The sequence below is a fragment of the Falco rusticolus genome, chromosome Z (genome assembly GCF_015220075.1).
Source record: "Falco rusticolus isolate bFalRus1 chromosome Z, bFalRus1.pri, whole genome shotgun sequence".
Taxonomy (NCBI): Eukaryota; Metazoa; Chordata; class Aves; order Falconiformes; family Falconidae; genus Falco; species Falco rusticolus.
In genome coordinates, this window is record NC_051210.1 from 65526539 (window position 1) to 65554273 (window position 27735).

The 27735-nt window shown below is 38.7% G+C and overlaps 1 protein-coding gene across 1 annotated transcript; it reads left to right on the top strand.

Annotated features, from left to right (window-relative positions):
- The first annotated feature begins 78 nt into the window (after positions 1-78).
- Positions 79-27682, top strand: DHX29 (DExH-box helicase 29). The gene is given in 28 exon segments (XM_037373514.1): positions 79-303; positions 1483-1556; positions 2372-2485; positions 3498-3627; positions 4011-4153; positions 4787-4912; positions 5356-5482; positions 5769-5930; positions 6509-6674; positions 7754-7877; positions 8303-8899; positions 9578-9721; positions 9814-9990; positions 10597-10737; positions 12241-12385; positions 12605-12725; positions 13625-13709; positions 14326-14414; positions 15001-15129; positions 15962-16037; positions 16691-16915; positions 17791-17896; positions 17899-17938; positions 18551-18644; positions 19344-19646; positions 20982-21113; positions 26560-26656; positions 27405-27682. Coding segments are annotated over 28 exon segments (4113 nt in total). The 5' UTR covers positions 79-113; the 3' UTR covers positions 27461-27682.
- The last annotated feature ends 53 nt before the right edge of the window (positions 27683-27735 follow it).

Sequence of the window (27735 nt, forward strand, 5' to 3'; positions counted from 1 at the left end):
CGTTGACCAATGGGAGACGGAGGGCGGTGCCAAGCGGATGGCACCTGCCAATGGCGAGCGGCGGGCGGTGCCAACCGTGGTGCCCGGATTTCGAGGCTGGGACCGGGGTAGCCATGGGCGGCCGCAACAAGAAGCAGCGGGCGGGCAGCGCGGCCCACACCGCCTCTGCCGCCACCGCCGCTGCCCGGGCGCGAGCCCGAGCCGCTGCTGAGGCTGGCGCTGCAGCCGCCGTCGCCGCGGAGGCGAGCAGCCGAGTGGCGCCGCGGCCGCCGCCCGCTTCCAAGGAGCCGCGTGTCAAGCAAGGTACCGGGCCTCGCGGCGTGAGGCGGCCCGGCCAGGGCGCCCGGGGGGCGGCCGTGCCGCGGGGAGGAGAGGCGCGGGGCGCAGGCGGCAGAGCGGTGCCCAGCTGGCCCGGAGCGTACGGAGGGGCAGTTTCGTTGGGGAGCCGCCGAGGGTGCGGCCTGCCTCTGCCGGGGGCCGGGCGCCGGGCGCTGCGGGAAGAGGCCTGCGAAAGGCTGGGCGCTGCTGACCGCCGGGAAGGGACCCTCATACCCCGCCGGCATGGCCTGGGTCAGGCCTGGGTGTAGCCTGCCTGGCCTTCACGGGTGTCTCTGAGCAGACGAGCCGCCTTGGCATTGGAGTGTCGAATCAGTTAAAAAAAACTGTCATTAGAGTACTGACAGTTCTTGTGGACAAAATGTTGGTGTGGCACTTTCCCAGAAGTAAGCTGCTTCTGCTGGTGTTCCTTCCATATGTGCTTAAAACCAACGTAAGGTAGACTTGGGTTAATGTTTTTTTGCATGTGTCGTGAAAGAAGTCCAGAGCAGTTCCAGGGCTGGAGGCACTTCAGCAGTGTTGAATGAGCTGAGGGTTGACTGTTCTGTGCAGCCTGTAGAACTGGTATTCTGCAGCACCGTGAGGTGTCTGGTTTCAGTGAACCAGCTTTGCCAGATGTACTGTTGTAAGGAACACCAGCTGTAGCTTAGGGTCTTCCTGAGCCAAATGCAGTGTTTTTTAAATGCCCTCCCAAACACAGACTACACAAACAGCTGTGATCTCTGCCCTTGGACTTCAGTAAGCATCCAATATCCACAGCTTTAGTGCAGACAGTTCCATTATGTAGCTATGCATTAGTAATAAACCTCAACAGTTTTCCTTGTTTTGAACCTGCCATTAAGTTCCCTGTTTGACACTCCTTGTTCAGTGTTAAGAGAAACTGAGCCGTCAATCCCATTTCCTCTTACTGTGCTACTTGGGATTTTTAGTTTGTCTGCTAAGAATCACATACTTCTTCACTGTTCCTTGATCAGGAAGGGCCTGTCTGTACGGTTGATTATTCTTATTGTTGTTAGGTACCTGCATATTTCTGGCAAATTAGTATTTGTTTGCACTAGCCTGGACTATGTTATGTCTGCTTTAGCTACTGTAAAAAATGTTCTTGGTGTTCTGCTTATGTAATTGATGGTTATTTGCAATTTGCAGGTCCAAAAACTTACAGTTTTAGTTCAACAACAGATTCCAGTGCTGCTGCAAATCTAGATAAATCTGTTCTTAAGGTGAGTATCTTCTTTAGGTAAAACAACTTTGGTTTTCCTAGTAATAATTTAATAGTAAATATTTCTTATAGCTCTTCTTTAGTATTATGTTGTGGGTAAACTACGTTTGTGTGTTAGATGTGGAGTGTCTTGAACTGGTTATGTTTTGAGTTTTGAGTGAACTCTGAGAAATAGCTGTAACCTAACAGGGTAGAAGGTTGTCTGTATTTTTTTAAATGATGTATTGCATGCAGGGCTACTAAGAGTTAAGTTTGGGCTTCTGCTGTGCATATGGATTCTTCTTCCTGTCAGAAGAAGAATTCCGGGTTTTTTTTTTTACAAACTCAGTAACTACCAAAGTTTGGTTCGTGTTTTAGAAGTGTTAAAAATACTAGAATTACTAGTTTACTAAAATGATTTTTTTAAGCTGGATAGGGAGGACAGAGTATGACAGATTGTATCTTGATGATCAGATCATTCTATACCAGCTCTTGTAAGCAGAGGAGAAAGGCCTTGTTCTTTCTAGTAGGGTTTTTTTTATTATTTCCTTGCAGTATTTCTCCTGACATAGTAAATTTCCTTCAGGATGTAAAGGGGCCTTCTCTGTAATAAGGAATGAATTCTTCCATTTCAAGTAAAGACATATAGCTTGCAGAAGTAGGAAGAAAGTGTCCCTGTTGTAAGAAATGTTTACTGCACTTAGAGAAAGCTGGAAAATCTGAGGTTTGAATGGCAGAGATATTTCTGCATTCTTATTTCCTTAGCCATGAAAAGCATTGATATATCACAAAAATTTGTAATGTTTTGCTTAGTATCAACTAATTTTCTCTGTGCAGGTAATGATAAATGGTAATTTGGAGAAAAGGATTATCGATGTAATCAATGACCATAAAGCCCAAAATGATGACAAAGGAATGATTTCCAGAAGACTTACTGCTAAAAAACTACAGGTAGAGTTTAAAGTGTTGTTCTCTGACCATTGTTTATTTAGAACAAATTTAGTCTGTGCAGTACAAACCAGTGTAGTATGCTTTCCAGCCGTTGCATTAATGACTAATCCAGTGGAATTTACAAGTATACTTATTATGAAAGATGCATCTTTATGCATTCAGTAACTAAAGTTGGAGTCTTCAGACAGGATAGAGGAATAGAACTTAATATGAATGTATGTTGTGTTTTAACCCCAGCCAGCATCCAGGCCCCACACGGCCAATTGCTCACGCCCCCTTACCCAGAGGGATGGGAAAGAGGGTCAGAAAGGAGTGTAAAACTCAATTTAATGGGTAAAGCAGAAGCCACCCATGCAAGCAAAGCAAAGCAAGGAATTTCCGTGGGCAGGCAGGTGTTTGGCTGTTCCCAGGAAAGCTGGGATCCATCACATGTAACGGTTACTTGGGAAGAAAAACACCATAATGCCAAATGTCCCCCCTTTCCTCCTTCTTCCCCCAGTTTATATACTCAGCATGACGTCATATGGCATGGAATACCTCTTTGCCTAGCTTGGGTCACCTGTCCTGGCTGTGTCTCACATTTGAGAACACACATTTTTGGCTATGATGCGAGAACATTCTGTTGTTCTCACATCACAGCCAAAACACAGCACTCTACTAGCTACTAAGAAGAAAATTAACTCTATCCCAGCTGAAACCAGGACAATGTATTACGTTTTTAGTTCCATAAAGCCAGAAAATTTTGGGTTTATCTTTCTAACTAGAAAATAAATATGTTCTGTATAAAGGCTGGGATGTAATTTGTTTATACATATGCATACATATTTACAATAAAAACACTGTAAGATCTGTATGCAAAACAGGAGTTCCTACTCAGCCTTCTGATCTGTTAATATATGCTGTTTACCTCCATTTAATGTCAGTTACCTGGTATGTGGGAAGTAGTAGTTTACAAGCCTATGTTACCTTGCTAGATTGAATCCTAGTATTTTCTGACTTTTTTTATTTATAGGATGTATACATGGCTTTACAAAGATTTTCTTTTAAGACTGAGCACATTGAAGAAGCAATGAAAAATACACTTTTATATGGTGGTGATCTTCACTCTGCACTTGATTGGCTTTGTTTAAACCTTCCTGACAGTGAGTATGGTGGTGAAAAATTGACTTACTGTTTTTTGCCAAAGAGTAATAGGACATACTCTGGCATGGAAATGCTTTGTAGGAGTAATTAAATATATTGTTTCAGTAAGATTGGTTGTCATCATGGTGTTCCTCTCCTAGATGCGCTGCTGGCTGGTTCTTGGGTATTTTTTTAGTGTATAAAGTTTTGTAGACCTCTTGTTCCTACTTATAGAGTGTTATGGAAGTCCCAAGCAAATACTGGCTTATCTAAATGCTGAAGCCTAATTTTATTTCAAGCATGTTGTCTTTATATGTTCCTCTGGTTGGCTCTCAACACACTGAAAAAGATTTTCAGTAATTATTATTGACCTATTCTGTGACATGGGGTTTTTATTTTGAAGATGCTTTGCCTGAAGGTTTTAGCCAGCAGTTTGAAGAACAGCAACAGAAACCTAGAGCAAAATTTTGTTCTCCTGTGTCACAACGTGAACCTCCACCTCGCTTAGCAGATAACAAAAGGAAAGAAAATGTCTCTGCAACTAAGGTGATCTGAGAAATTAATTTGTATTTACTGGGGGGGAGAGAGAAAAATACAGAGTTTGCATTGACTTACAACACTGATATGAAAAACTTCTGAAAATATGCTGTGCTTAATAACTGTCACCCATGTTATTTTAACCTCAGTAGAATGGTCATTTGGAGGTAACTTTTTTTTCACATGGAGTCTAGAAGGCTCTTGATAATTCATTTTTGTGTTAAAGCATAGCTTAATTTTCTGCTGGAAGGGGTTTGTTCTGTTTATTTACAAATGGCATTTCTTACGTACTTGGATGGATTTAAGTTTGCCTGTGTACTTACAGTGGTTTGATTTCTGTGGTTATTGAATCTTAAACCTAGAAACTGGACAGATTTCTCGCAAATTGTATTTGGGTTTTTTTTTTCTTACAGCAGTTATAATTGTTCAGGTGTTAAGATCTATGTAAGTGTATCATGAGATGTTTACGCCAGTTGGAGAAGTTTGCTCCATGGTTTCTTGTGTTATTTAAGTCATATAACTTAGGAGGTTTTATGTATGTATATATAATCTTAAGCAACGGTTCCTCAATGCTGACAGAGAAAGGCATTGCTGTTTTCACTTACTGTTATAATTACTTTTAATTTTCATTGCTCTTCCTAGGAGAGTGATGTGGAGAAGGAGAAAGAAACTAGTGTGAAGGAATGGATTTTGCGATATGCTGAGCAACAGAGTGATGAAGAGAAGAATGAATCTGTAAAAGAGACAGATGAAGAAAAGTTTGACCCAGTAAGACAAAATAATGTTTCATGGAAGTATTTCAAAAACTAAGTCTGGTACATCTGCAAGTGATGGATCTCTTTTCTTAAAAATTGGGGGTTGAATACTACTTTTATGTTACTTTAATTTTACATTTGTAGGCTACTGAAGTTGTAATACAGTAAAAGTTCTCATTTCCAAAGTTGTTTTTTCTCTCACTTTTTTTTTTTGTATTGCGTTCAATATACTGAATGCATTGTGCTGGAACAAAAATTCTTGAAATGCATTTCAGATTAGAAAGTGACTGTCAAATTCTAGAGGTTTTGACTATTAATTACATACACAAAGTAGGAACAACTAGTTTTTAAGCTTGTTGTAGAGGACAAAAAATACCCACTTCTTTATTATGAATTTCATTACAACTGACAAGCATACAATATTCCACTCATAATTAATAATTCTGTTTGAAATAGAATGAGAGGTATGTACATCTGGCTGCCAAGCTTTCAGAAACAAAAGACCAAGCAAGCATCTCCAAGCAAGACAAGGACAAGCAAGGCCAGAAGGTAGCGCAGGAGAAAATAAGAAGAATTCAGCAAGGTAGAGTTATGCAAATTATCTGTGTTTTTATTTCATGGCCTGCATATTTGTTAGGCAAGTAACTCTCTGAGTTAAATTGAAATGATTTAATAAATTTTTCCACCACTGTGTGAATTGCATGCTTTCCTGAATCTACCCTTTACATGTGGATCAAATTCTAATAAGTCAGTAACATTTCACTGTTTCTGGTTTTGGGTGCTCAGTGTGAGTTAATATGATTGATCTTTTTTTTAAAGAATAAATGCTCAGCAGTTGATAAGTGTAAATGGTATTGTCTCTGTGACAGAAATGGCAATACTTGAAGAACATCCAGTATTTAATCCTGCTGTAAAGGTATCAAACCAACAACAAAAAGAAAAGAAAAAACCTCCTTCATCTCAGCCTCAAGAAAGCACTTTGAATTTGAGCTTGCTTGAAAAACCTGATGGTGCTGCAAAGGAAGGGAAAGGTGCGTTGGAAATAATACAGTACAAGCTTGAAGTGTACCGCAAATTTCCAGTATTAGTTCTTGTTTTTCTAGGTTATCTTGCACTGCAGTGCTGAGTCATCAAGCTCTGATTGTGGGAGAGGCAGGGGGACTACTTCACTAACCAAGTTGTCTCTAAAGGATCTGTATTTGTTTTAGCAGGTGACGTTGAAAACTATTTTTGCCATACTGTCATGTCTAAAATTTTTATTATTTTTAATTGTAGGACTAGTTACTGTTTCCATTGTCACCCTCTCATCTCTTTAAACTATTTTCATTGTAAACCTTCAAACAGTTACTAATAACCAAACCAGTGGAAGTTCTTGAATCATTGGGTTATCAAAGACAGCAAACAAAATACTGTAATTTCCTGCTAGGTATGTTTATGGGAAAAGCAGGAAATTCTGTCATGTATCAGTACAAGTATTTCTGCAAAACATTTCAGAAAATACTGTGCTTTAGTAAAAATACATTGTGAAGGAAAGGTAATAACATTCTCTGCTATCCAAGGAATGTAAAATAAATATGGGGAGACTTAAAATGTCTTTCTGCTCTTGTAGTGAAAAAGAAAGAACCACTAGATGTAAGAAATTTTGATTACAGTGCTCGAAGCTGGACTGGTAAATCTCCAAAACAATTTTTGATTGACTGGTGCAGGAAGAATTTTCCCAAAAGCCCAAATCCTTCTTTTGAAAAAGTTCCAGTTGGAAAATATTGGAAATGTAGGTAGGTATTTCCTATAAACTTTTTATTTTCCTTTTAGTTCATTTAAAAATAAAAATGCTGACTACTTCTGTCTTGTCATGTTGATCCAGATTTTTATGACTATAATGCATTTAACAGTTTTGGGTTTTGTTTTTGGTTTGGTTTTTTTTTTATTCCAGTAGGGACGTATTTCATTCTGTGTAGCTCTGAAAAGTAATGCTTAGACTGGACACAAAAATAAGGTTCTAGTGAATGATTGATTTTTGATTCTGTACTGCTGAAAGAAAGGTTCTGAAGCAAGCTTGTGAGATAAATTTGGACAATTAACTTAGGGTAATTGCATTCAAAGTAATATATTAAATCACAGGTTGTAAGCATATGAATACCGAAAACCCTTTGTGGATTGTTTAAAAGACAGTGGAAGTTAGAAATTTGTATGAAAGTTACTGTAAGTTTGTAACCAAAACAGTGCAGTATCTGTGACTTTTAAATTTATTCTAGAAAATGACTCTGTAAGATAGTGGTATGAATTAGAGTATTAAATATAAATAAAGTAGACATGGCATTACAAATGAGTTATGCTTATTGAAAGAGCCAATTAAAAGAAGCTGTTGTCTTGTGAATTAAAAGCTAGTAATATACTGTCCCCCTAAGAATATGAGAAACTTGGCTGCTGGTCTGACTGACATAATCTGTTAAACATCTGTTTCCATCTCAGTAGGTCATTAACTGTTACTTCAATCTATGCTAGGTAGTTAGACACACACAAACAAGTATTTAGTCCTTCTTCCAAAGCAACTAACCTTAATGGTGATCTATATATGTATAATTACTTCTGCTTTGAAGAAAATGATAATGCTCAAGACTGGGAAGAAGAAACAACCACCCACAAACTCACTTTTGGAATCTGCTGCTAGAGATTTTCTGCTATTCAGTCAAAATTTGTTTGCTGTTTCTGTTTACAAAATGCTATAAGTTTATTTAGCTTATTTTCTCTATTGGAGTTTCACTGTTTAAGTTTTAAACAAAAACCATAACAGGTGTGGTGTTATATAGGTAACAAAAATTACGAGAAATGCCTATATGAATTTCTCTTTAAGGGTCAGGATTATGAAGTCATCAGATGATGTAATGGCAATGTGTCCTACAATTGTAACAGAAGATAGTATGCAAGCACAACATCTAGCTGCTACTTTGGCACTCTACCATTTAACCAAAGGACAAGTAAGATTTTCACCAACATTACTGTTCTTAGCTTGGAATGTGTTTCTGCACTTGTTCATTGTATCTGTAGTTACTTCATTAAACTGTGTTTAGAATTTGTTTCCCATTAAATTGTTAGCTTCTATTATATGTTCATTTGCTTTTATCTGTAATTATGCCTATGTGTTGCAGCACACTGGGAGGAAACTTTCTGATAGTAAAATTGCAGTGTTGTAAAGAATGCAAGACATCCTTTTTTGACAATGTATATAAAGACAATGTATTTTTGACGTATTACTGTCTTCATAGTTTCTGTATGTAGAAGTAGCTCCCTATTTCATGTTTTGTTACATTTCTTCCCACTCAGATTCATTTATGAATAAAATCAGTGATACTACTAAGTAGTACATAAAGTAATTTTTTTTTTCTGCTTTTTCTGCCTGAAGTCAGTTCATCAGTTACTGCCTCCTACCTACAGAGATGTCTGGCTAGAATGGAGGGATATTGAAAAGAAAAAGGAAGAAGAAAACAAGATAGAAACGAACAAACCTCGTGATAACTTTATTGCTAGATTATTAAACAAACTCAAACAACAACAGCAACTGCAGTCTGAAAACCAGCCAAAAGTATCTGAGGGTCCTGAGGATTCCTGGGAAGACTTAGTTTCTGATGAGGACTTCAGCAGTCTCTCCCTTGAGACCTCAGGCACAGATAATTTGGAACCTTCAAGGGTTTTGTTCAAAAAGCTGCAAAGTTCCTCCAGATACCAGAGGCTTCTGAAAGAGAGACAGGAGTTACCTGTGTTTAAGCACAGATACTCAATTGTAGAAACTCTTAAAAAACATAGAGTAGTTGTTGTGGCTGGTGAAACAGGCAGTGGGAAGAGTACCCAGGTGCCCCATTTCCTGTTAGAAGACTTGTTGCTAAATGAAGGATCAAATAAATGTAACATTGTTTGTACACAACCCCGAAGAATCTCGGCAGTGAGTCTGGCAACCAGGGTTTGTGAAGAGCTAGGCTGTGAATCCGGACCAGGAGGAAAAGTAAGATGTGTCTGAATTCCTTCTTCTAGTCTTGATCAGATACAGGGGGCTGGATTGTTGGTACAAAGTGAAAGCATCATTTCTTACACAACCAAATATTTAGATGTTACTTTCCCTTGAAAAAGGCTACTTGCTATGCTAGCTGTTTCTTAATTTTCACCAGTGAACCTCTGCATATCTATGTACAATGTCTAAAATCTTCAGAGTGGTTAAGAGCAAGAGTTTCATAATGGGGGTGGTCAAATATTGGAGCAGACTGGCCAGACACTCTGGAATCTCTGTCATTAGGGATGGAGAAAACTCATCTGATATAAGGCAACCTGGTCTGATACTGAGTGAGACCCTGCTTTGAGAGGCCCCTTCCAACATGTTACTTTATTTGAAGAAAACCAAGGTCCTGTATGTTTTATGGTCGTCAGTCTGTGCAAAAATACTTTTGTTTGAGGACTGTGAAGAATAGAGTTCTAGAGAAGCTTTGTAGATTTTGGTGTATTTTTCCTTTCTTAACAAAGGAAAGTACACGTCTGAAAAAAGTGTGGTAGTCATTCACCATACTATTTAATTAGGGACTTGTGCAGTGACCGAATCCAACAGTGATTAAATTTTGCTTAGTTTTTAATATCTCTAGCTTATATACTATTTTATGTTATTCCTATATTTTTAATATCTCTTTTAAAGAATTCTCTATGTGGATATCAAATTCGTATGGAATCAAGAACAGGAGAAGCCACCAGACTGCTCTACTGTACAACAGGTGTCCTGCTTCGGAAACTTCAGGAAGATGGTCATCTTTCAAGTATATCTCATGTTATTGTAGATGAGGTTATCAGCTCTGACTATTTTGCAGAAATTACAGTTTTTTCTGGGCCTTGACTTGTACTAAAGCCTTACTATAGATTTTTTTTTATTTCTAGGTACATGAGAGAAGTGTCCAATCTGATTTCTTGCTAGTTATTCTGAAGGAGATCTTGCATAAGCGTTCAGACTTGCATCTGATTTTAATGAGTGCTACTGTAGACAGTGAGAAGTTTTCCAGCTATTTCTCTCACTGTCCCATTTTAAGGATCTCGGGGAGGAGTTACCCTGTTGAGGTAGGCAAATGTTCCTTTGATTATGCAAAACACTTATATGCATATATACACTGTTTGCCTGGTTAGTGTCTCTAGGAAATACACCTCTTATCACTCTTTTCTTATCAAAAATACATATCTTAAATGCATTTCAAGGACTTGTAACCCTTCTCTTTTTTGAAAATATAAAATAGCTTCAGTGCTTTGAAGTACAGCGTCATGCTGGTTTTTTTGATGGATATATATTTGGTTATCAATCTGTCAGTGATAGTTTCATTTTTCTATATTCAACCTAGTAGAAAGGAAAGCATTTAAGTCCCCTCCACCCCTGCTGCAACTTTGCCATTACACTTTTATATGTGTTTCTCATGCATGTTAGTGTAGGCTATGGTAAAGATAATGTTAGTGATCAAGTGGAGAGAGAGGCCCATTAACAAACTCATAGCAGCTCTAGGTGTAGGTTTTAAGAAATTGTAAGAAAGACTAAGTTGAAATTTGCAAGATCTATTACAGCATTAAAAGAGAAGGGCATGCACTGTCCAGCTTTGTGTGAAAGCTTTAAAAAACAAGAAAGGTGCTGATGAAATTTTGACATGCCTGTATTTCTTCTGTAAATTTTCACTAAAGATTTTCCATGTTGAAGATGTAATTGAAGCAACTGGCTACGTTCTGGAGAAAGACTCAGAATATTGTCAAAAGTTCTTGGAGGAGGAGGAGGAAGTAACAGTAAATGTTACTAGCAAAGGAGGAGGCACTATGAAGTATCAGGTAAAATAGGCATTTCTAGTTTTGTCTTGGAAATCTTTATTTTATTTTTCTTTTTAAATTACCACTTTAGTTCCTTTTATTAAATGTGATTGGATTATATAGTATCCAGTAGTCTGTCAGATGGTAGGACAGGCACGATGGCCTCCAACAGTGGAAAACAAATAGTTATTAACACTGCACCCATACCTTTCTCTGCAACTCTTTTATAGCTGTCTGGATTTTGCTGTATTTGTTGTTGAGTTGTCTTGTACAGATTTCTAGCTCTAGATCTTTGAGCAGCAGCAAGGGAAAGAATTCTCCTAGGTAGTGAACCTAACAGCAGAAGAGGCAAGGTCATACCCTTCTTAGCTAAAAAACTCTGAAGATCCTCCAACTTGCCTTGCCAAATGAGATGATTGACATGAGATTATGTAGAGCTTTTTAGTTTAACAGCTGTGGTTAATCCTGTAGGTACTCTGCAGTGACAGCTGTATGTGCTTCTGGATCAGAATTCTTGAAGAGAACAGTACGTGAATGCCAACTGGTTTTAGCCAACTCGGACTGTTCATCTAAACTGTATATGTTTTGGAGATACCTGTCCCCTCTGACTTGTTCTCTCAAAGTATCTTGAAGGACCATTTAGCTTTTGTGTGACCAAATGCTGATGCATATTTTTAACAATATGATGTCATGTGCTCTGCTGATTTCGTTATATTTTTTTTTAACCCTAGAGTGGTAGTTACCCCATACATCACAACAGCATCCTTTAGTTGAAGCCTAAGCTCTCTCCTGAGTGCTCCTCCATCTTTGTGGTTTGTTTCTGTTGAGCCTTCAGTACAGAAGGATGTGTGGCAAGCTTTTGTAGTGCATTGATTAACAATGAAATAATTTACAGTAGTGCTGCTTAACATAGAAGCCTTATGCTAAGTATTTACCTGTAGGGTATTTATAAACAATTTACGTGTCTGTATGTTCTGCTAACTGTCCCTTCCTCCTTCTTTCTTCCCATTCCGAAACACTGCAGAAGTTGCCACCTAATTCACTCAACTTTCATTGCAGTCATCATTCTAGAAGGTTGAGGTGAGGGAGAGGAGAAAGTGGAGACTGGTTTCTTATACCCCAACATAGTTTTGAAAGAAGAGTAGCCACCCTTTTACCCCATTTTGAATTGATGCTAGTTGGGTGTCCGATGTGGACCTGGGAACTGTTTTCATTTGTAAAACAGACTGTATGGTACTGTTTGCACAGACTTCTAATTTTTATTCTTTCCTTTTCAGTCTTAGATTTTGTTTAATAGTAACAGGCGCCTATACACAGGTTATGTAGGTAGCTGTCATTTGATCTCACAGTGATTTTGGTGGGAAGTTAATTAAATGTCTCCTATCTCAAACTCTGTTTTAAGAAGCCTATATGAAGTGAATGACAAATTGACTTTTTGCTGAGTTAACTTCTTTTAAAACACTGAGAATTATTTAATTTTTTCCCTACTCTTTTTGTGTTGGCGCTTTTTTTTCGTTTGTTTAGGAATATGTCCCAATCCAGTCTGGATCTAGTAAGAATTTGGCTCCTTACTATGGAAACTATAGCAGTCGTACGCAGCAGGCTATTGTCTACATGAACCCTTACAAGATCAACCTTGAACTTATTTTGGAGTTGCTTGCATACTTAGGTACAGTCTACTTCTCAAGTACTTTATATACTTGTTTATATACTTGGAGCTGTCCTTTGGACTTACTTTCCAGTGCTTCTACTGGAGTACTTGATTTCATTCTTATGTGAAACACCCTACAAAGCACTTGCTGCAGGGGCCAGAATTAGTTCCTGTTGTCAAGTGAAGCTGTTTGCAAATGCGTATGTCTTAATATGTGCCTGTACTGTAACTTTCCAGATAGAAGTCCTCAGTTCAAGAACGTTGAGGGTGCTGTGCTGATCTTTTTACCAGGCCTTGCCCATATCCAACAGCTGTATGATCTCATTTCAACTGATAGAAGATTTAACTTGCGTGACAGGTAGTGCAGATACCTTCTGTGATAGTTTAATGAACGTGTATGTTGGGTTTAAAGGTCTGCTATTCTTGAAAAGGGAAATTGAGTTATACCTCTGAGCTTTGTGCTCATGTAGTTCTATTTAAAAAGGATACAAGCGAGAACAACAGGTGCTTGGGAATGGTACAGTAATAACTTTTTTTTCTTCTTTTGGTTTTATTTATCAACAAATTTAATGACAAAGCACTTCTTGTCTACTTCTTAAAGTATGGAAGCTGCTATATCTGGGATACAGCTTTCTGTGCCTTACTGTTTACATGGAAGTGACTACTTCCTGAGAGATCCAGAGACAGTAATCTACCAAGAAAAATGGCATAGTGTTGTAGTGACAATTAGCAACATGATGGCCTAAGAACAACATTTGCAGTCAAATTCTAAAGATTCATAGGTGGACTAAGATGTCAAGGCCTAGAAGAGAAGGGAAGTAAAATCTCTGTGGCTGTCTCATCTCTGAAGGCCTCTTAGTTGGGCTGAGAGTTGCATGTGTTTATGGTTCTGTGCAGTTTCAGTAATGGTCTTTGTCTTAAAAGCACAATGAAAAGAAGTCGGATTCATGGACACTTGGTTCCCTTTTTTGCTATGCTATTAATGTAAATTAACCTAGAGTTGTGCAGTAGCAGTATTTTTCCTGCATTATTACCAAATAGAGGAACAGCCCTATAAACTAATGATGTTATCTTTTCTTGATATTGTAATAAAACACCAAAGCAGACTTTTTGTGCCTAATCGTACAAAGTTTTCACTCTTTCCAGTGTACATTCTGGTTGCTTTCTCCAAACTGTTATCATTGTTTTGGTCTCATTGCTTTTACAGTATCCTTATTTTGATAAGTGTATATTGATTAGTGTCGCTTCTTGTTCTAGGCACAGGTTGATAGCTTTGCATTCTGTTCTTTCAACTCAAGACCAAGCAGCTGCATTCACAATACCTCCTATTGGTATTAGAAAGGTATGATGTATTTAGAAAGGCAGAGTTCATTAAAAGAAGAAACTTTCTGTGCATGTGACTCTGAATTGTTTTAAAATTAAATCATACAGAATTACACATGAACCAGTTATTCCTGGAATTTTCTCATTGCAGAGAAACAATTCTTCTATTCTGGTGCTCTGTAACAGATAGAAGCTAGCATGCTGTGGAAACTTTGACAGTAATCAGACAAATTTTTAAAGATAGTATTTTTCCAAGAGCTTCTTTAACTATTGGCTTTCTTGTATTTTAATTATTATTAACCAGTAACTATAGCTCTTACCTGGGAAAACAGTATTTAACTTACTGCCAAACTAATCAAAAACTTGACCAATTTTGGCAGGTACTAGCTACTAACTTTGATGGATTATAGAACAAAGTGAATGTGAAATTCTCACTTAACTTTTGTGTGCTCGGTAGTTGGGGAAGACCAAACTATTTTCCAAGTCATGTAGCTTGTCATACTTTGTCAGATTATTTAAGGAAACGTTTCTGGGTAAAAACTTGAACCAGAGTTAGTCTACAATATTGATTAAAAGGATGAAAACTGTTAGACTTTCCAAAATTCTTTTATTTATATTATGTTACTACTTTTCAGATCGTTTTGGCAACCAATATAGCAGAGACGGGTATTACAATACCAGATGTGGTGTTTGTAATTGATACTGGGAGAACAAAAGAAAATAGGTGAGTTTAAATCTTATTTTTTAATCAGTTGCCCTGTGATTACTGTAAATACTCGGCGGTTAGTACTGCAAGAACGTTGTAGTGTCCTCAAACTACAGTTCTGGATGAAAAAAATGTGCTGAGCTCATTGAACAGCTTTCAGTTTAGGTTCAAGTTTGGGATGAGTCTTTGGATTGCCAAATGATGTGAAGAACAAGGGGAATTGTTCACAGATACAGAGAATTATGATTAAGTACTGGTTAAAAAAAAAAGTAGATCCTCTCAGTTTTTAGAAGTTACTTTTTGTCCATCTTAAATGTGGAAAGCCCTGTAGGATGTGTTAGAAAGAACAACTCTGAATTGCCAGGGAGGTGAAATAATACAATAGATCTTTGATTTTCTAATTCTTACACTTTAATTACTGAGTTGTATCCAAGGTTCTATGATGTACAGTTTCCCCCAGGTATGCTTAGTTTTCAAAACATACTTAATTTTTAATATTTTCAGATAAATACTATTTAGATATTTTATCAATATGCTGGTATTTTAAGTTTACATCAAAACTTTAATTCTGAAATCTGAAGGAAATTGCTTTACCATTTTTTAGGTATCACGAAAGTAGTCAGATGAGTTCCCTGGAGGAGACCTTTGTTAGTAAAGCTAGTGCTCTGCAACGACAAGGAAGAGCTGGGCGTGTTAGGGATGGATTCTGCTTCCGAATGTACACAAGAGACAGGTATTGTAAACTCGGCAAGATCTGTAAGTCACATTAACATCTTATATCTTTTTTTCTGCATAAAAACAGGAAGTCATGTTGAAATTCACTTTAACAATTCCAAACTGGAAAGAAAAAAAAAACCAAACCAAAAAAACAACTAACCACCCTAAGTTTTAATATCATATGACTAAAGTGTTACAATACTCTTGTTTCACGACCTTAAAGTTAATTTTATTCTTAGTAACTCTATAATATTTTGAAAAAAAAATTTCATAATTAAAGGGGAAGTGCAGCACCAAGGAATTATAGATTGGTTTCTAACAGCATCTGCCGCTGCGTCAAATATACAGAGACCTTACCTCCTGAACTTTGAAGATTTTATCAGACAAATCTGTAGGTTTCTGATGTGGTATCTCTGGATAATAGATGGGAGGAAATAGCAAATTATGCAGTGCTGCAGCATTAGTTGCATACTTTTTCCTGCTTGTCTTAAGCAGCTTTCAGCTGAGAAACAGTTAAGGTGAAAGTATTTTGAAGTAATGAATGGGGTGTGCATTTTAACCACATGCAAGACCCTCAGTTTAAGAGCTTTGCATTTTAATTTGTTTTGAAAATCATGGTCTTACTGCCCTGTCCCTCTCTTTCACTAAAACCTTGCTTTCCAAGCTACCACCACACACCTTAAATCAAAGGATGAGCAGTTTACTCGTGCATTAAAACACATGCCACTTCCCTGTCTTGCCCCTCAAAAGAACATCTGTGAAGAACAAGCATGTGAAACCTGAGTTTATAAGTTGAATTCAAAGATTAAATTGAATATCTGTGTTTCTATCCTTTTTATGATTTGCAGGTTTGAAAGTTTCATGGAATATTCTGTTCCAGAAATACTGCGTGTGCCTTTGGAAGAATTATGCCTTCATATTATGGTATGGGTTTGGTTTTAGAATTACTGACCTTGTTAGCTAAAGATATTACACGTGCCTTTGGAGGAATTACATTTTCATAGTATTGTGTGGTTTTGAAAGTACTGACCTTGTTAGCTAAAAAGTTTGCTGGGGGACCAGCCCTGATCCAGTGTAGTCAGTGGGCTTCTCCCACCAGTAACCCAGAACCTGTGTGTTGGAAATCCAGAGCATACTGCTGAGTAGGAGTAGCATACTATGCTTACTCCAGTTTACCTCAGAGTAACAATTCAAACTTAGTTAAATAGCCTTCAAACCGATTTCTGCTTAAGGAAGCAATTCCATTCCCTCTCTCCCCACCCTGAGTGAGCAGGATATGCATGGAAATATGACAGGTTGAGTTGATCTCAACAGATTTGAGAGTCTCCTGCTCATCTGTGACCATTGGTAACGTGCTTCACTGATCAGTGGTTGTGCCATATGAAGCCCTTGCAAACAATGAAGTTCTGCTAACCTAATGTGGGAATGCATCTGCATTCTGGGAACCAAGAGGCTGGTTTACAGGGGATGGAATGTGGGCTTTTGATTGCAAGAAGTTTTCCAATTTCCTTTGTAGCTACTATAGAATTTGTTACAATATATTTTTATATTGAATGATATGCCCATTTACTCCACAGAAATGCAATCTTGGCTCTCCTGAAGATTTTCTTTCCAAAGCATTAGACCCACCACAGCAGCAAGTAATTGGTAATGCAATGAACCTGTTGAGGAAGATTGGGGCTTGTCTGTTAAATGAGCCCAAGCTGACTCCATTGGGCCAGCACCTCGCAGCCCTTCCTGTCAATGTAAAGATTGGCAAAATGCTCATATTTGGTGCTATATTTGGCTGCTTGGATCCTGTGGTGAGTAAAAAAAACCAAACAAAAAAACAAACCAACAAAAACCTCTGTATAAATTTAAAAACACAGAAATGGTTAACTCTTTACAATTAATCTGACTTCTGCGATGTGGTATTTTGAAAGGAAAATGCAAGAAGTTAAAATGTTAATTTTAAGGTGAAGGCATGTGGACATCATGGAGGGGAGCAATCTTAAGTGTTCTTTACAGTTGAACTCAATATTAAAGGTCTTTTTAGAATCACAGCGTCATTTTAGGTTGGAACTCTTAAGTACTGTTCACAAGATAGTCAGACGTGGTGCCCAGTTTTGTCTGTTATGATCCTAAGGAGTATGACACTTACAGAAAAAGCCCTGTTAAGTGCGTTACACCAGTATGGATTACCCCACAGTTCATGGGCCAAGAACATGCTGACGTAAAGTTACTGCAAATAATCGATGTTACAACTTATTATATGAAGACTGTGGCACACTTTCCACTTTTAACTTAATCCATTTAATTTACTGCAAATTAGGAGGAAGCATGGGTATGGTAGTTGCTGAAAACAAATAATTTTAAATTTCAAGTTCTTTTATCTCCTGTTATAATCTAAAGTAGTTGTTTAATCTGACCTTCACTGTATCATATTGGGTGTTGCTCTCTCATTTGGCAAACCATTTCATGTGAGTTTTGAGATTAAAAAAAACAACCCGTATTAGATTTAATTTTTAGGCACTATATAAGCAATATCTTTAATATGTGTAAGGAAATTCTTACAGTTGTCCTTGACTTAGTAGAAGATAAAGCATCATTAATATTACTGAAAAGAAAAATAAAGCCATTTGTATGATACTGTAAGCTTATAATAAACACTAAGTGATGTGTACTTTACTAATTGCAGGCAACTCTGGCTGCTGTTATGACAGAAAAATCCCCATTTACTACACCAATTGGTCGAAAAGATGAAGCAGATCTTGCAAAATCATCTCTAGCAGTGGCAGTTTCAGACCTATAACAATCTACAATGCTTTCTGGGGTAATATTCTCCTGTGCTTATAGCTAGATGCAGGTAACACTTAAGTAATGCCGTTCTGTAAAGAATTTTTAATAAATATCTCCTCTTGAATCGTTTGCACTTGGAAGTTTTCTCTTCAGAATATTAAGTGCCAAATACTGTTAACACAAAAGGTAGCTTGCTTACTTACTCTGTAACTCCTTTTAATCATGCTTGTATGTGTACAGAGGTGTACTGTGTCTGTTTATCCTAGTATTTTTTTGGTGTTTGTGATATGCTGACCTGAGCATTTTGTATTTGAGGAAATACAATTCTATATATTATAAAATTACATACGCTTTTTAGAATATTGCCACTAAATCTCAAAAACAACACCTGAATTTTTTCAGCTGTTCAGACAGACATGTAATGTTTGAGAGAAAATTACCATATATTTTGTTAGTATCTATCAGCTTTGTTACAGGCATGTTTTCCAGGGTGCTCTTACACCAGCAACATTCATCTTCATTAATACCACTGATTTCTAGTTTTGAGTGGAGAATGCTGATCAAAAGACAGTATTGCCTTTTAACTTGCTACCACTCTTACATTTTTATACTCTTGATGTGATTCTTTTTGCTGTAGTAAGACAGGGCTTTTTCCTTAGGTGGAAAAGGGCTCGACAAGAAGGAGGGTATCGTGCTGAAATGACTTACTGCAGAAGAAATTTCCTTAATAGGACTTCACTGTTAACTGTAGAGGTAAACCAAATAATTATGCTCTGCACTCAAAAGTTATTTGTTAAAATTTCCTTCTGAAAATGTCATGCCCTTTTAAAGAGGTGATGTATCACAGTTACTGTTTAGACAAAAACAAATGGAGTGCTAGGGACTGATAAAATGCACACCCTTAATCAAAGTAGCTCTGTCTGCATTTGAGTTTTGATATGCACAGTTTGTTAGTACACATCTTTGCAGTCAGTGCCATTGAAGAAACTGGTTGTTACTTCCACCAGAGAATCAAAACTTATGAATTAGAGTACTTCACTTGTGTTATTCTTTATGTCGAAGAACAGAGAGGTTAACAGTTAGTTTGAAAGATGAGCCAAACGTGTGTAAACGGCCATGTGTTTTTGGTGAGAAAATTTTTTAATTGGTCCTTCCTATTTGAGTTTGGGTGCCTGAGCTCTTCTACACAAAAGTGGATCTTTGGTGCAAATCTGTCTTTATTTTAACGACAGGTGTGAGAGTATTTGCAGTGCATATATAGTACCATATATCTAATCCTACATTCCAGATAATACTGTTCTAATAGAAACAGCCAGGATTCCAGAGTCCTTGCAGAAAGTAAGTGTGTTTTATAATAAGAGGCTCTCCTTTGGAAAGGAGAATTGTCTGCTGACGGAGTAGAGTATGTACCTTCTTAAATTCAGAGTTTTACTAATACCTTACTAATTTCAGGATGTGAAGCAAGAACTCATACGGGTAGTCAGAGCAGCAGGGTTCACAGCACCTACAACACAATGTGGATGGGATGGAAGTGGAGCCACACAACCCCTTTCTCTCCATGAAATAGCTCTTCTTAAAGCTGTGTTGACTGCAGGGCTGTATGACAACGTAGGAAAAATAATATACACAAAGTCTGTGGATGTTACGGAGAAGCTGGCTTGCATGGTGGAAACTGCTCAGGGTAAAGCGCAGGTGCATCCCTCCTCTGTAAATCGAGACTTACAGACATATGGATGGCTCCTATACCAGGAGAAGGTAAGTGAAATAGTGAATCTAGCTGATAGTTTGTGTAAAGGTAGAGTTACGCATCTAATATTAAATAACATATGTTAGTGTAAAATATATCTGAACTTCTTGTTCATCTTAAGAGTTGTTAGTATCTAATGATCCTAAAGTCCATAAAAATGAATCAACTGAGTGCTGAAGAAAAAAGTTAAGGCTGAACATGATGAACAGATCTCTTCATGGTGAAACTGAGAGTTTAATTCTATTTATCAGTACAGTGTTGTTGATTTAAATATGATCACTTTAAGCAGTAATATGTGTATTAACACTTCAAAGTGTGCTTTGGTTTACTGTTCTAAGCAGACTCTAATGCTTTGAAACTTGGTACAGGCCTCACATATCCCCCGTAGTAACTTAAAATGTAACAGTCAATTCTGTAACTGACTGCTGAACTTCCTGTGTGAATTGCATCTTTTTTTTCTCCTGCCACTTTCTCCTCCTCACAACTGAATATTTTATCAGCTATTTGCTAAATTCAGGTGTTTATATGAAGTTACACTTCTGGTACAACAAAACCTTGACAGCAGTTGCTCAATGACCAGCTTTATTGTAAAGAAGTAGGAAATTACATTAGGCTTAATGCAAATGAAGTAATAGTAATTTTTGGGGACTTGAAAATATTTCCTGCCCCCAAGAACCTTGTAGTGTAATGGCAGGACAGCATCTAAAGTAGGTAAGTTATTCTGTGAACAGTGGAAAAAATAAAGCCTGTACTTCTGTATGAAGATGCACTGTTTTTGTTTATTTCTTCCCACTGACAGCCCCTTCCCATCCCATTCCATCTCTTATCTGTGAGAGGCCTGAAAGCCAGAAGTAGCATATGCTGAGGCCCATAGTGTACTCTGTGTCTGCACATGTCCCCACACTTACACATGTATGCATGTGCATATGTGGATATAAATTGACAAACCAGCTGCTGCTAAGAAAAACGTGTAATAGAAGAGTTTCACCTACCTTATACTTCAGTAGCTTTATTAGTTTTTTTGTTTCTTCTCTGAACAGCACTAGGCTAACATTATCTTTCTGTTTGAATTTTAACAAGAAAATCATGGCTTTAGCTCTATGTTCTTTTATGTTCTTGATAGCACATAAGCCTGTCACTTAGAGGTGATGTATTTTATGTGGTCTAGGGCAGGCAGATTGCTGTTGGTCAGTCTGTGTACAAGACTTCTGTTGATTGATCTTAAAAGGAAAAAAAGAGTGTTTTTTGCTTCTGAAAGTGGCAATCAGATTTGGTGTTCTCGGGTTTATGTGGCTTGGGTTTTTTTTGTGGTGTTTTTAATGCTTGTGTTTATTTACATGCAGGTGAGGTATGCTAAGGTGTATTTGAGAGAGACTACTTTAATATCCCCCTTTCCCATTTTACTTTTTGGTGGGGATATAGAAGTGCAGCATCGGGAGCGTCTCCTGACAGTTGATGGCTGGATCCATTTTCAGGTGTGTTAATGTGTCGTAGTTTTAACTGTTGCTGGCAGCTAAGCACCACACCAGCTGCTTGCTCACCCCCTGCCCAGTGGGTGGGGCAGAGAACCGGGAGAGTTTAATGAGTAAAGCAAAAGGTCCACAAGGTTAGCAAAGCAAGGAATTCACTCACCACTTCCCATCGGCAGGCAGGTGTTCAGCCATCCCCAGGAAAGCAGGGCTCCATCACATGTAATGGTTACTTGGGAAGACAAATGCCATCCCTCTGAACATCCTCTCCTTCCTTCTTCCCCCAGTTTATATGATGTTGTTTGGTATGGAATATACCTTGGACTAACTAGTTTAAGTCTGCTCTCCTGGCTCTGCTCCCTCCCAGCTTTCTTGTGCACCTCCTTACTGACAGAGCACGGGAAACTTGAAAAGTCCTTGATTAGGTTAAACACTACTTAACACACTGATGTTTCAGTTGTTGCTATCAACATTATTTGTGTATATATATTATCTGTTTTGTATATAATGGTGGCAAATTTGACTCACACTCTTAACTGCCTAACAAACAAGGTGATTTAATTCTTTAATGCTTTCCCTGCTGTTACTCTGGATAAGAGAAGAACCCTGCAATACGTCTCATCAGTTCCGTAAACTAACTACATATTACATGCTTCATCCAAAGCTACATTGCATTTAAATGCATTATGCTTATCAGCATGTTCATGTGTTGACTTATGTGGGTGTCATGGTCCCATCATAGCTTTTCACTACATTACGTCTACATAAAGACAACTATCAACATTCAAAGTGCAAACAATATCAACTTCTTTTGGGTTAACATTATACAGAGGTAATCAATTATGCCAAATACCAAGACTTTCAGTAAGATTCTTCATTCCCCACATACATTCACTTTTTGCAACAAGTCTGCAAGTCAGTTTCAAGGAAGGGCACACCAAACAAGGACTGGTTCAGTAGGAGACACACATTAGTTGTGGGTTGACTGGTGGCAGCAGCGCTCCCACGATCCGGCACACTAAGCTCAGGCCGTACACAGCGAGCAGGTATCCATCGCGGGCCTTCATCTGTAGAAACACAAGCATAACCTCTCCCCAAGTTAACAATTCATGCGTCCCGACCAATGCCCGTACGAGGGTCTTTCATGCGTACTAAGACACCTTCATGCTTTTGCTTGTCACCAATTGACACAAAATGTCGCACAATGGGAGGCACCGCATGGTCGGCAGAGATTTTCAGAAAGTTCAAAACATACATGCTTTCTAATCGTGCCTCTGGGGTCATTCCCTCAATTCCCCTTTTTTTTTTTTTTTTTTTATGAGTTAGTGCCACTTTATAATAGACTCACACCAATTTATACCCCCAGCTAAAAATACACACGCTACGCAGGCTTTGTTATTAAAAGGTGATAGGTTAAAACTACTCGTTCACACTCCTTCCATCTCCCTATGATTGGTCCCGGTGTGGTGCCCACACGCTGCTCCCCCCTTGTGCAGGCATCCTGTTTTTTTCTCTTTCTGTCCAACTCTCTATCTCTCTGTGAATACAGTTTCTTTGTCTCCCTTGGCCTTGCATATATCTTTCATAACAGCTGCAGCTTGTTACACCTTTGGCCTGCTCGGCCTGCTATTACAACAAAGTTACTTGGTCTGGATTGCTCATAATATGTCCGTTGTCTTCCAGCCATTCCACAAATCCCCCTTTTTGTTTTTGAGCAATCCAGACCCCTTTTATTATTCTGTTCATAATTCTCATAAAGCAATTCCACACACAGATCAATATAATTAAAAAGATTACAGTGGCAATTAATACCGTTATCCGTGCAGAAACAAATCTTTTAACCATCCAGTAATTCCCAAACTCTGTAGCCAGTCCGTTAACCCGTTCTCAATCTTTATAGCCTGTACATTTTTTCTTAACTCAGCAAGCTGCTTATGAATAGAGTTTGAGTGATCAGTCAAATTCATATGCTTTCCTTAGCGCTGTTCATTACAGGCTACTCTCTACTGTTCATGCTGTTTCCTTATCTTCTAGGGGTGAGATCACATTCCTCCTTTGTTTCTGTCTCATCCTAGTTTCTTCTCATACTCCCCCAAAGTTATTTAACTCTTTGCTGCAGGATCTCAGCTGCACATCATTCAAAGCAAGGCCAAAACTGCACATTATCAATGTCAAAACAACCCACTGTCTCTGTTCCGTTGTTCTGTACAATTCTACAATTCCCTAATTCTACAGTTCCTTTATTTTTATTTTTTTTTAACAGCAAAATACATTTCAACCGCTGTAATACAGTAGAGTACAGACAGCTTTTGTGCGTGACAGAACACAGTCACCCTGTACTGCAGAGCAGTTTTTGCAAGTCCTGTACTACTTTCCAAGCAAATGGTGTATGAACGTGAGGATTACCAGCAGCCGCATCCCCAGTACAATAGGATATGCGTGCAGTGCATCGCTGGAAGGTGTAGGAAGATAAGGAGCGGTCCGCCTATCAATTTTGCTAAACCCCAGTTCCAGTCTCTTAACGCCCCATCTCTTATAGCCTGCCAAAATCGGCGAGGGTCGCGCGTCATTACTGTACCACTGAAACCTAGATTTTTACCACCTCCACCTTCTTCATTGCCTGTGAGTGATAACGTTGTCGTAGCAGGACCCGAATCTGGGTTTTCGGCATTTCCATCCTGCGCGGGCAGGGCCGGAGCCGGGGGGGGGGTCTGCGTTAAGGTGGTCAGATCGGGCCGGGGGGGGAATGGGAGGGGGTTCTATATTTATTTCCTTTATCTTAGGGTGTACTGGAATAGGGCACCCGTAGCAGGCACAGGAATGTGATTTTCCCCAAAAGTTAAGAGACCTGCTGTAGGTTCAGTGCCCCCCAGCCGCTCCACAGCTGCTGCGGCTAAGTTCTTTTCTAATTGATACCTTTTAATGTTATTTACTATCTCACACCATGGCCTCATTAACTTTTTGCAGACTTATCATCATCTATAATCAAATCCCATAAATTATCACCTAATTTTTGCCACTCTACCACATCAGAAAGTGAGTTGTGGTCCTGAAAGCACCCCTTTCCCCTTCCTAATGCAATTAAACCCGGTAATTGCTTAACGCAATCAACACCCTGCTTTTCTAAAAAGCATTTTAAAAGATCTAGGGCTACCTTGAAATCCATGTCGCTGATACCTTTCTGCTCCATGATTAAGGCACTCTCGTTGTGGTGGTGCTCCTTGATTAAGGCACTCTCATCGTCGTGGTGCTCCTTGATTAAGGCACCTTTGTTGTGCTCCTTCATTAAGGCAGTTTAATTAGTCCTTTTACGTTGCAGCCTTTATAGTAGCCCTCACAGACAGCGAACCCCCTTTTGGATGGTCCAGGCTTCTCTGGTCGACACACCAAGCCAATCAGTGTTCGGTCGATCTTTGCCCCCCCGGTCGCTGCTACCGGTGCTTCTCTGTGTCCGCCGCTCCAAGCAAAGTTGTATCAGGTCCCTGTTCGGGGGCGCCACTTGCGAGTGGCAGGGAATAGAACGCAGCCACTCAATATGAGTGATAAAGCATGATTCACTTTATTAGCCCGAATAGCTCCTGTTTATACAGTGTATCTAATTATGCATACTCAGCAGTCTATGATTGGCTAGAATCACTACCTAGTCATTTACATGGTCCTCCTACTTGCAGTGAGCTAGCTTACGTGACTTCTTTATCTCTACTGCACATACCTCCTTAGAATTGTTTGTGAAGCCTGTTAAGGCCGCGGTGTCCCTGCACTCCGCTTATCAGCACACCTGGCAACCTCAGCTGAGGCCTAGTCTTGATAGCACACCAGTTAGATTCGGCTCTGCTCGTACAAATGCTCTAATGATCTGTGACCCTTCTCATCCAGCCATTCCCCAACAATTATCTCATGTCAAATCCAAAACACAGTGTTGTACCAGCTACTGAGAAGGAAAGTAGCTCTATCCCATTCCAAACAGGACAGAGTGATAACTACCTTTTGTGGTTCCATGGGCTTTTGTATTACACACCTGATGTACAAGCTTAATTCAGAACACTATATACATGGGATGAAGATGAGAGAAAAAAGGAGAGAATTAAAGGAAATTATGGGTAATTTAATATACATGTAGTGGAAACTTAGCAAATCATGCTCAAAAGAACAGGCTTGTAATATGCAGCTTCTAAAAGTAAGTACCTTCTCTCTTCATGAAAAAATGTCAGTGTTCTTCAGAAAAGGTATTGGAAATGGGTATAGACCAAACCTTGCTTTATAAAACTGGTACTGAAAGTAGATGAGCATGCTATTTTATATTACCCTTTCCCACAGTCTTAGTCATGTACGTAAGTACATATTTATCTTAAAATAGTATTATTTTCTTTATAGCACAGACAGAAACTGGTTTGGGAAAGAAAAAATCCAAATGGAAAATATCTGTTGGTTGCTGTTGGGTGTTTTTTTGGGGTTTTTTTTTGTCCAGGTGAAAAGGTTTTATGTGGGAATGGGAAGACTGAGTATTTATATTTAACCTATTCTTGCAGATGGAATTGGTAACATACCAAAATCCTCTGTAAATTCTGCTAAATGGCAAACATGGGCTTTTGCTAGCCTGCCAGCTACTTGGTCACAATGCTCCTGCAGGCCCTGTGTTACTCTCAAGGAAGACTATAAGCCACAAAACATTTTAGGTTTTTGCATTTCACTCATGCAAGCAAGCAAGCATTGAATTAAATTCACTAGTTACCATAAATAATGCCATTTTAAAAAGCGGCTCCCTTGTTGGTTTGTTGGAGAATTTTTTTATGGTCCCTGGGTGGCTATAGGTCATGCAGTTGCTAGGCCGATTACATCTTGTAGTGTATTTCAGAATTATTTTTTTTCTACTGAGGTGCTAAGTAGAATATGTTGCATTTTATGCTTACTGTGCTATGGGCAGTATATAAATGAAATAGACTGGAATAGGGAAGGAGGGATAAAATGAATGATTTCTGGAAGGCAAGAGGGTTCAGCTTTAGATAACCAAATTCCTGGTGAGATACAGGAGAGGTTTGTGGTTGCTTTCTCAAGGCCAGGCAGACCTCCTGAGAGGGAAATGTGTAGATTACTTTATTTCAGATACAAGTTAATTGGTACTTTGTACCTTGGAAAAAAACAATTTGAGTAAGTAGGATATTAGTAAATTAATACTTCCACTATATGCTGGTGGTTCATGATGCGTGGGAGCATATTCTTGAGTTAACCTTCTGAGGTGCTGTCCTTTAGAGACTGATACTATTAACAGGTGCCTAAAGATGAGAGGGCATAATGTAAGCCCAGTCACTTCATGAGTACACTATCCATATGCTCAAAAGTTTGCAGGAATCTTGTTATAAACTTCTGTTTATATGTAAAGTAATCTTTTAACTTATGTTTTGCTACAAGATGTCCAAGTAATGCAAGTGCTTGTCTTCTCTGTTCTTTATAGGCTCCTGTAAAGATAGCAGTAATTTTCAAGCAGCTAAGAGCTCTGATTGAGTCTGTTTTAAAGAAGAAGCTTGAAAATCCCAAAATGTCACTTGAAGGTAACTATTACTGCCTTGCTGATGTTACTATTTAAGTGGACCTTGTGGCAAATCTGAGGAAGCATTAGTACACTGCATCCTCACTCAGTATGGTTAGTGTGGCTTGAATATCATTCTGTTATTTTGAGACACATCTAAAAAGTCATTACTAATCCTACCCACGTTATGTGGCTTACCCCAGATGTACGAAGATCTGCACAACTGCTGTTACAAGGATATCCCTGATAACAATGTTTAAGGTAGTAGTAATAATGGTGAGGTATGCATCTCAAAACAGAAGTAAGTGTGTGAGGAACCTCAGGCACGGATGAAGTTTTTAAGTGTTATGCCAGTTGTCTGTCAGTTTAGGTTAATGATGGGAAACTGCTTGTTGGCCCCTAAAGGAGAGATAGAGGAGCACTGGATGTTCAGAAGAATGTTGTAGGTGGGGAGGAAAAAAGGGAGTTCCTATATGCTAATTTATCTGTAGTTAACTCATCATTTTCTCAGTCTTTTTTGTGGCATACTGAAATGGCTGCAACCAGCTCATTGAGTAATTCTGTAAAGTTTCCAATGATGTACTGTGGACATACTTTTTGCCCTTTTGCTTTGCAAGAGGGAATCACTTGTCTTGCTCTGAGTCTGGCATAGCCTAAAACATTAAGATTTTAAGTTGTGGAGAGCTAGATTTGTCTTCTGATTTTCTTGGGTTTTGGGAATCAATTTTCAAGCTCGCTGTCTTCCACTCACTGTGTGTTTTCTTTCCTAGATGACAAGGTCTTACACATCATCAAAGAACTGATAAAAACAGAGAATGGTAACTGAAACCAGAAATCGGTAACAGACCAGAGCTTCAGTAATGGCAGGGGAAATACGCACTCCAGCATTAACTGAAAGTTTTTAAATGCTTGGCATGGTTGATACCAGCCATGATGTTGAAAGACTGCATGATTTTTGCATAGAATTTACCTTTCTCTGTATCAATTTTAAGGGTGAACATTGACTATGTTTAAGCCTTTACAATACACTTGGTGCCATTTGATTGTAGGAATGATGGGCGGAAGCAGTTTCTTTTCAGTGTAAAAATGACTGTGGCCAAT